Raw genomic sequence first — 10579 nt, 5'->3', positions numbered from 1 at the left:
TTTAGAAGAAAAAAGAAAAGGATAAAATAAAATGTTTTTTAATATTATTGTGAGTACCCAAAGCATGTAATTCCTAGAAATGTCCTGAAGAACTTCTGAGTGTACACAAAAGATGAAATAATTCGTTTAAGGTCTGGATGGAAGGAATATTTTATGACATTGTGCACTGGATAGAAACTCAAACAAACGATTTAGAACAGTACGTTCATGGCCTTTTTCACCATCATTACATCTGCATTCCTTTGAAATAGTAGTTGCTTTGTAGTAGCACAGCACTTTGTCTCTCACCCCTGTTGAGATCACATTTTCACAATATCAGAGACGCAAGCCACCGTTCTCATTGGCCCCTCGGCTGAAAAGAGGAAGAGTTGCATGGTGTTGTCTGTTTTAGTGATGGTATCAGCGAGGAAGGAGGGGCTTGCAAGCAGAAGGTAGAACATCCCACTCCACTGACACATGCCTCCTCTATTTGAGCGATCACATCAAACACGAGGTGGATGCTGGAAAATACTGCGGCATGGTCATGCTGGACCTCCAAAAGGCTTTTGACACCGTGAACCACTCCATACTGGTTAACAAGCTTAAAGCTATTGGTTTTGATAGCACATCAGTGAGCTGGATGCAATCCTACCTGGAGGGGAGAGAACAGATGGTGGAGGTGAACGGAACACTGTCCCCTCCCCTCCCAGTGAGCTGTGGCGTCCCACAAGGAAGCATACTAGGGCCTTTACTGTTCCTAATTTATGTTAACGACATGACTTCAGCTTGTGACTGCAACTTGTTCCTGTTCGCAGATGACTCAGCACTGCTGGTCTCGGACAGGAACAAACTGCAGGTTGAAAAGACCCTCAGCTCTGAACTCGGTAGAATCTGCACCTGGCTCGCTGATAACAAACTATCCTTACACCTGGGAAAAACTGAATCCATCCTCTTCGGATCAAATAGTAATCTCAGCAAGGCAGATGGCTTCTTGGTTCCTTAATGTAAACGAAGTCCACACCCACAACACCAGAGGGAGTGCAACAAACCATGTGCAACCCAGATTCGGCACAAACAAGGGACTAAATTATTTTCGCTCCTATGCCACCAAAATGTGGAACGCCCTACCAACAGTCATTAAGACATGTGAATCCCTTGACTCCTTCAAAACCGCTCTCAAAGGGCACCTACGGATGGCTGCAATTCGAAACTGGCCTCTGTCAAATCTGAATCCCCCCACCCCCCCCCCCCCATTTTCCCTCACTGTATATTGTATCTTTTCCCTTTTTTGCTTCCCATATGATGAATTCCTGTTCTGTTCTTTAGCTACATAGAAATGTCTATTTGTATGTCTCTAAATGTTTGTATGTCTTTAAATGTTTTGATGAATTGAACAATGTGGACCCTGTTGTAAACAAGTGTAATGCTTAATTGGGTCGTCCACTCACAGTTGACAGTCTTTGTATTGAGTTTGTGCTTAAAATGTACTGTAAATTCTACAAACTGTTAATAAATATTTCAATCAATCAATCAATAGTCAAACTCCCACCACATGCACTTGCTCGCTATGAGACTGATAGCATTGGCCATAATTCCATAGCATTGGCCATAATTCCATAGCATTGGCCATAATTGCATAGCATTTCCATAGCATTGGCCATACTTCCATAGCATTGGCCATAATTCCATAGCATTGGCCTTAATTCCATAGCATTGGCCATAATTCCATAGCATTGGCCATAATTACATAGCATTTCCATAGCATTGGCCATAATTCCATAGCATTGGCCATAATTCCATAGCATTGGCCATAATTCCATAGCATTGGCCACATAATTCCATAGCATTGGCCATAATTCCATAGCATTGGCCATAATTCCATAGCATTTCCATAGCATTGGCCATAATTCCAAATTAATATAATGTCAATGTCAAGGTAGACATCAGGGTATATACATCATGGTATACCCAGGGTATACAAATCTGGGAATACATTTCTTACCAAGAATACAAATTTACAAATGTGTTTGTAAAGGTGTCTACTAACATATCCCACATTGGTATCTATTCAAACACATTTTTGACAGCTGCTGAAAGTTCGGGTACCATCAACAACCAATATGGAAACATTTTCTAAATTTAATTATGCTTTAAGTAGCACGTAGCATATCAAACTAGGGGGTTTTCATAATTCTGAATCCATTCCAAGCATTAGTTTTGCATCAAAAACACTCCTTGGGCTAAAAACGGCCGTAGCCGTCATCACAAATGTGATGAGGTCAGAACATTTGGGCACATTTGGGCAAGTGGCTATATGGTCCGAATGTCCGGACATGTCGCCGGACATCTCGCTGGACATGTCGCCCCGAGGCAGGAGAGCTCGCCCAGAGGCAGAGAGGCAGAGAGTGTCCCAGTGTTAAGTATGTTATGTTTGAGAGATGTATGTTATGAGAGAGAGAGGAGATAGTTGCAGTGTAGCCTACTATTTCTAGTTTTACTCCCAGTGTTAATGTAGTAACACAGACAGCTCTGTATGTAGTTGTAGTGTACTATTTCTAGTTAAAGAAATCTTCCAATCCACTATATCTCAGAGCCGAACTAAGGTACCCAGTCGGATATCTTAGTGGCCACAAGGGGATCTCTTGAGATCCCTCAAGAAGGTAGAACCTGGGTTTGGGACGGTCGCTTTCGTTGGGCCCGGTCTGGACTGTATATTCTAAGACAGTTGGTCAACTGGTATAACAGGTATTTATTCTTATCGGGTGGGCGAGAGTTCTACTGTACCTTGAGCCTCAGATTGCAGATCTTCTTTCTCTCCTTTGTCCACCGTTATCTGATCTGCTGGTCTACTCTAAAGTAGGCCTACTGTATGCTTCATCCCGCTGCTGTCCATTTTCGTGGTAACAATCAGTGTTCATCTAACTTTGGTGTTGATCGATAGAATCTAGAAGACCCCTGTGTGATGATGATTCAGCTGATGTCCAGCATGGCTTCGGCCCCTGTTTCCGTTGGCAGTGGAAGAATGCCCTGGGGGGTTTCAGCCCCTTAACCTGTCCTTCGGACCCCCTCCCATTAGCAGTGAAAGTATCTAAGTGTTGTATTCCTATGTTGATGTTATATTCTAGTTGTTTTGGTTCTATGTTCTTGTCCTCCAAGCTGTTTCCCATGTGTAAACAGCTTGTTGTTCCCCAATCAGTTATTGTCAGATCATTTTTTATGTTGCATCATTTCTCTGTAAGGTTTTGTGTTCACCTGTTCATTATAGTATTACATTCCCAAACATGGGTTTTTAACACTATTTTGCCTCGCTGTCCTGCATTTCAGTTCTCACCACACGTGCAATGGTAGTTGGTGTAACAAGAACCTTCCTTGTTGTCGTTGAACAGGGGTGGAGGAGGGTCGTAACTTGAGGTTGACTCAGGTGAGGTACTCTACTCAACTGTGTTTTGTTTTGTGGACTGTGCACTCAGCAACAGTCTGAGTGATGACTTAGATCCAGCGGCAATATGAATCCTCTGTTTCATTTCATCCCACTGTTGCTGGCATTACCTGCGGGAACAGGAGGACAAGAGGACCCTCAAATGCCCTTCACGGAGCACCTAGACCAACAACAACTGGTCACCCTACAGTGGGGCTTTAACGATGTCCAGGGAATCATCACCTTCAGACTGAGCATCAGGACAACAGGCTGGGTGGGCTTCGGCTTCAGTCCAAATGGAGGCATGTCAGGGTCAGACATTGTCATTGGAGGAATCGGTCCCGATGGCAAATACTTTTCAGTAAGTCATCACTGAATCTTACCTGCTGGAACTGTTGATGAATAGTTATAGGCTCGGGATTAACACTATCTGGGGTAAATGTCACAGTCTAATCTAAACCTTGTTAATTTGCTCAAAGTATAATGCAACCCTGTAACTGTTCAAGCGTTATGTTCTCCGAAATTTGTCGTATATGGACAATACTTGGCCAGTAAACAGATTCCTCTTCAATTCTTGTCCATTAGGATCGTTATGCCACAGGCAATTCCCTCCCACTGGTGGACAAGCAACAAAGCTACACTCTCCTTTCTCTGACCGAGGATGACGGTCACACAATCATGACCTTTCAGAGGTCCATTCAATCTTGCGACGGGGAGGACTTCCACATCACCGTAAGACATTAAATTTCTCTCTCTCTCTCTCTCTCTTCACCAGGGTGACCAGGTTATAACTACTTTGTTTTGCTTTTATCTTACATATTATATGTATCTTGATTACATATATTGTATTTGTTGCACTTTCATTGTCAGTGGAAATCTTGTGTTACCTTCTTGTTTGTTATTCGTGGGTGTGGAGGGTCAAAGGTTCTACATTCTAGGACTGCTACTGTACTGCTGTAATACAATATGCAGTTTTGAGTTCTGGAATTATGGGAGGGGGTGACATGCAGTAAAGGCCGTTGGGATCTGGCACACTGCCAGACTGGATTACCAGCCAAGGTACCTGGACTGCTGAGCCACGGCCCAGAGGAATTCTCTAGCTTTTACAAACATACTGAACGATATACAGTGTGTACACACATGTAGGATATTTTATTAAGTTACATTTGTTTTCCGGTTATCATTAAAAAAAACTAAAAGTATGTGGAACAGTGTGTCACAGAGGTAAAAGTAAAAAATGACACCACTAACATTTCCAATGTTCCAATTTGTAACCTATTTCCTTATTTTCTTTTCTTTATATTATTACTTGCGCAAGCAGAGCACGCAAGTAATGTTTTCGCCCGGTCTCTTCCGCCGTGACAGCTGTCCCGCCATTCGATGTTTATGCAGAAAAACATCAAATCTGTGCCTGTTTTGCTGGGACCAAATGACCACAAATGACCATATTTCTTACGTCATCATTTAGAGCTAGTCATACGTATACTATATACATAATCAGTAAAAATAAAATAGCAAATTGTGCCTGATCTGCTGGGACCAGAGTACGTGGTGTGTATATGTATGACTAGCTCTTAATGATGACGTAAGAAATATGGTCATTTGTGGTCATTTGGTCCCAGCAAACCAGGCACAGATTTGCTGTTTTCTTGCATAAAATCAAATGGCGGGACAGCTGTCACGGTTTTTGGCGCAAAGTAACCACAGTATACCGCTAATCAACTTACAACTACACACTTTATACAGTATAGAGTATAGAGTATAGAGTATATATGTATACGTATATAGTATATGCCTATATACTATATATATTTCTTACGTCATCATTTACAGCTAGTCATACGTATACTATATACATAATCAGTAAAAATAAAATAGCAAATTGTGCCTGATCTGCTGGGACCAGAGTACGTGGTGTGTGTATATGTATGACTAGCTCTTAATGATGACGTAAGAAATATGGTCATTTGTGGTCGTTTGGTCCCAGCAAACCAGGCACAGATTTGCTGTTTTCTTGCATAAACATCAAATGGCGGGACAGCTGTCACGGTTTTTGGCGCAAAGTAACCACAGTATACCGCTAATCAACTTACAACTACACACTCTATATAGTATATGTATACGTATATAGTATATGCCTATATACTATATATATATACTATATATAGTATATGCCTATATAGTATATGCCTGCTTTGCTGGGACCAAACGACCACAAATGACCATATCTCTTACGTCATCATTTAGAGCTAGTCATACGTATACTATATAATCAGTAAAAATAAAATAGCAAGTTGTGCCTGATCTGCTGGGACCAGAGTACGTGGTGTGTATATGTATGACTAGCTCTTCACCCAAACTTATATAGATAGAAACTTGAATCATACTTAATAATACTAGGTGTTTATATGCATAAAAAAAATATTTCAAATGTTCCTTCACAGAGATACTGAGATTTGACAGTTTACAGCGGTCGAAAGGACTTGTGCGCTCTGCTTGCGCACTAGTTGGCCATTTATGGCCTACTAGTGCAAGTATGCAAGTATGCAAGTATGCAAGTATGCACTCGACAGAGTGCAGTTCTAGTTCCTTCTATGTTGTTGCTGTTGAAAAATATAGTTATATGATGTTTTATAGGCTATCCCTGTCAAGCTGATCTATGCCTATGGAACCACTGATGACATCAACTACCATGGAACCCGTAGAGGCACCAAAGAAGTCAACCTGCTTAAGTACATGCCCAGGACCAGCCTGCCACATACGGAATACATGGACATCAGAGTGGACAATGTAAGAACCAGCACAGAAGTTACAAGCTAATTTAAATTGGCGGAAAACAACGATGTATCATGCTTTCCAGTTTTACATCAGTTATTTCCGATAACAGAATGTTAATAAGTAGTATAATAAGTACTGTAGCTCGTTTTGTTGCCTGCATGTTGATTGCCCATGCTTGCTGCCTGGGGAAAAAAACTGATCAGTATGCATCTCAAAAGTAAAATGGTACCATGTTTTATGGTGACAGTATACATTATATGAAGGTTACAGGTGTGTGAATCAGTATTTGCAGTATGTTGAGTTTATTTAAATCAACTTATTTAATAAGAGGTTTCATCATAAAGTAGCCAATACCGTGTAATTAAAAATATAGTGTGTGATTTGATTACAGATCACTATTCCTCCTATACATACCTATTACCATTGCAAGGTGATGAGGTTACCATTAAGGCTCAACTGGAAGCATCATATCTTTCTGGTAAGGATCACATCTTAATATATTCTTATATCAATATTATATGATATCTCAGTTATCTTTTCATCATCGCCTGTGACGTGAACAAGCAATTATGTAAATTTTAGTCTTAGAAATATCAATGATAAAATGGTTCAAAAGTGTACTTGAAATCATAATAAAGAATATATAGCATTACTTACATTTCTGAAATCACAGTTTTACTACTGAAAAAGGACTGTTCTATTACAATACTAGTATTATAAACATACAATATAAGTAAAACAAGTAATTAGATAACGGCAATGAAAATGTGCAATTTGCTATTAGTTTTGACTATATTTGTACTGGTGTGCAGGTCATATACATATTTATTTATCCCCCTTTCTTCTCTTGTCCTTCTTTCATCCTCTCTCATCCCACTTGTCTACAGATTGAACCAGCTATTGAGCACGTGGACCTTGTTCACCACATGCTTCTATATAGCTGCCCTGCTTTTGTGACTGAAACTTATAATGGGCCGTGTTACACTGGTGACAAAGGGAACATGTGCTTCAGAGTGATGGCTGCTTGGGGTGTTGGTGCAGGGGTGAGCACAGTTCTTGTTTCTTCTAGGCTCCTTCTGAGTATGTAACATAGACACTGTGTAAGCTAATATCTTGTCCAAAACAATGTTGTCTCGGGTTGTCTCCCATCCACACCCTCCTTTATAGTTGTAAAAATGCATGTCTTTATTTGGCAAGTAGTAAAAATTATAATGATAACAATGATTATTATTATTATTATTATTACTATTATTATTATTATTATTATTATTACATTTTAAAAGCAAAGGAAAAACATAATTGAGAATAAAAGATCCAAGAGTTTTATTATGCATTATATTTCTTTGGAGAGAAAACAAATTGTTCTCAATAGTTCAAAGATTCTTTGAAACTTCATCACCTCATAGGACTACGAGCTTCCAGAAAATGCTGGGCTTCCTATCGGAGGTGAGGACAGTGATATGTTTTACAGACTGGAAATCCACTACAATAATCCAACCAGTGAAGCAGGTACATCATTTTGTTTTTTTACTATACAACAAAGTTCTCTTGCGTTCTCTTAGTCCTATACGTTTTGTTAGGTAAACACAGTTACATACTACGCCTTTGACCTTTACTGTCTCCTATGTGCAGGTCGGAGGGACAGCTCAGGGATGAGACTGTACTATACAGACCATCTCAGACCACATGAAATAGGCATAATGATGACAGGCCTAACAGTAGATCCAAGGCTGGGCTACAAAATCCCTCCAAGTGCAGCCAATTTCCACACTTATGGCACATGTAATACTTCTCTCTTTTCTGAGGTATGCAATTGTTCACTGTGGCGTTGCAGTAGTGTAGCAATGGTTATTTATATTTATATTTATTTTGTATATCGCCATTAATAAACAAGTAGTGTTCCAGCTGCATGAGCTCAAGGTAACTCAAAGACAGGTGAAAGGAAGGCAAGGAGAAACACATTTGATGTTCATATACAGTACATATATTTACATTTTAGGCGAGAAATATGCAATACAGTTGTTCTATTTTCATTCATTTCAGAGCTACACCTACTAAAACTTTGTTAACAATCTTACATACGGTGTAGGGGGGTATATGTAGGGTATATGTATATAACACATGTCCCCATTATGACTACGGATATGCTCTAAAAGCTGCTTTTTATCCCACAGATTGTGGATGGCCCTGTGTCTGATCTTCATGTATTCTCATTGGTATTACACACACACTTGGCTGGGCGGAAGATCAGAGCTGGCATCTTCAGGTGGACTCTATATATTATTTGCCCTTCAATAAAGTTTGATAGTTGGTTGACTTGTCTTAAACTGTATGTGGTATATATGTCGTTGACACTTTTTACCTCTTCAGGAATGGAAACCAGGTTGACTTCTTGTCCGTGGATGAGAACTACAACTTTGAGATGCAGCAGGTGACCAACATGGGGAACATCAAGACAATCAAGCCAGTAAGCCTCAATTGTCGAAGGCAATGAAAAAAATAAATTGTGACTATAGATAAGATAAAACGGTCTAACAACACTTTTCTCCGTCAGGGGGATGAAATTGTAGTGGAGTGCACATACAGCACAATCAATCGCACAGAATTCACTAAGGTTGGTGAATTATGTGAAACAATCTCATGATCTACTGTATACACAATGGAATGTAGTAGTCACTGAATATGGACGTTAAATTCAACCCTGTCTAGTTGTCAAGTCTGTCAAGTTGTCCCATTTAGTAAAAGTATTAGTTGTGTTTGTGTTATATCTCACCAACAGACTGTTTCATGAAAAATATGTTTGTCATACTGAGGCTATGACGTTGTCAGCTGATATAATGGTTGGTTGTGGGATAACCTTAAAACTATTCTTTCCAATGGAGTCTGGGTGGCACAGGGGGAACTTGGCTGCCACCGGAGATTGGGATCCGAGGAAGGGCACTCTCTGTCGTTGGCAATGCACACACACACACACACACACACACACACACACACACACACACACACACACACACACACACACACACATACACTGTGTGTGTGTGTGTGTGTGTGTGTGTAGCAGCCAAATAGATAAGCGTAAAGAAAGAAAATACATTTAGAAAAATGCAAATACAGTACATTACTAAGTATAATTCAATGGCCATTCCTCTCTTACAGATGGGTTTTGCAACCACGGATGAAATGTGTCTTGCCTTTTTATATTACTACCCTGCAATTGATGTCAATACCTGCGTGAGTCATCCGAACATGGATAACCTGACTGCCATGTTGGAGAAAGATAACCAGTAAGAAGACACACTCCACAATCAACACACTAACTGGATCGTATAGAACCACTAGATAGATCTTACAGGAAAGCTTAGATGTACTGCATATATCTTATAGAAGTACTGCATTATAGAAGTACTGCATAGATCTTACAGTATAGAGCTTACATACTGTAAGTACTGCACAGATCTTACATGAGCTAAGATACAGCCTTTTTAATTATGTGTTGAGAAAAGTTATCCTGAGTCCCTTGTGTCTGGTGCTGGCAGATCCACATCTTTGGACCTGGATGCTATTTCTACATATGAGGAATTGCTGAAGAGTATACCCCAAACACAGGTGGCTTCTGACGATGTAAGTGGCAGCAAAATTTGTATGAAAAGATGGTCGGTCTCCTTTCTTTGCTTCATCCATTATCCAAACATTATGTGAAGGAAAACCATTTTTATAACATATCGTGTTGTAAATGTGTTGTGTAATTCCAGATCTGATATTGATTTGATCAAATATGTCTACTCTAGATAATTTCCTCATGTGTCATCATAGACTGTGTGTCATGCACTGTTCTTGTTTTGGTACTGTTGATACATGTTTTATGTAGTAGTAGCCTAGTAGTAGTCGTAGACAGTATTACAAGCACTTCATTCACTTCACTTCATTCTTCCTTTCCGCAGAGTAACATCGAAGTGTACACTAATGGCATTGTGAGAAATATGATGAAAACACCTTCGGTCAGTTGTCGCAACGCTCCTGCCACTCTAAACAGCCTGGCTCCTAGAGGACTCAGCACTTCCTGGGTTATGACTTCAGCTGGAGGATTAATACTATTGCTGCTGTGGACTGCAGCGCTGTGAAGGGCAGCTCATTCCGTTTGTCAGCTTGAAAAACAGAACAACCAAAATTTTCTTTAACATACAGAATGAGAAATGAGACTGGATATTTAGTTATAAGAAAAACATTTCACAGACAGACAGACAGACAGACAGACAGACAGACAGACAGACAGACAGACAGACAGACAGACAGACAGATTAATTAAATTACATTATTTCACTACTAAATTCAGGTTATGGGTGTCTTGTTGAGCAAATTTGCTTTTTCTTTCACATTTATCAATTGATTTAAACAGAGATT

General features: G+C 39.9%; 1 protein-coding gene across 1 annotated transcript; it reads left to right on the top strand.

Annotated features, from left to right (window-relative positions):
- Positions 1-3485: 3485 nt before the first annotated feature.
- Positions 3486-10299, top strand: moxd1l (monooxygenase, DBH-like 1, like; the record flags this gene model as incomplete). The annotated part of the gene is made up of 13 exons (XM_083790615.1): positions 3486-3758; positions 3983-4129; positions 6035-6187; positions 6567-6653; positions 7063-7218; positions 7582-7684; positions 7808-7980; positions 8350-8441; positions 8546-8642; positions 8730-8789; positions 9335-9462; positions 9715-9799; positions 10120-10299. The coding sequence occupies 13 exons, from the start codon at positions 3486-3488 to the stop codon at positions 10297-10299; spliced, it is 1734 nt and encodes a 577-aa protein (XP_083646741.1).
- Positions 10300-10579: the final 280 nt, after the last annotated feature.

The sequence above is a fragment of the Protomyctophum parallelum genome (genome assembly GCF_964188405.1).
Source record: "Protomyctophum parallelum genome assembly, chromosome: 19".
NCBI classification, from domain to species: domain Eukaryota; kingdom Metazoa; phylum Chordata; class Actinopteri; order Myctophiformes; family Myctophidae; genus Protomyctophum; species Protomyctophum parallelum.
Note: the sequence above shows the minus strand (reverse complement) of the source record. Positions and strands in the feature narration are given on the sequence as shown.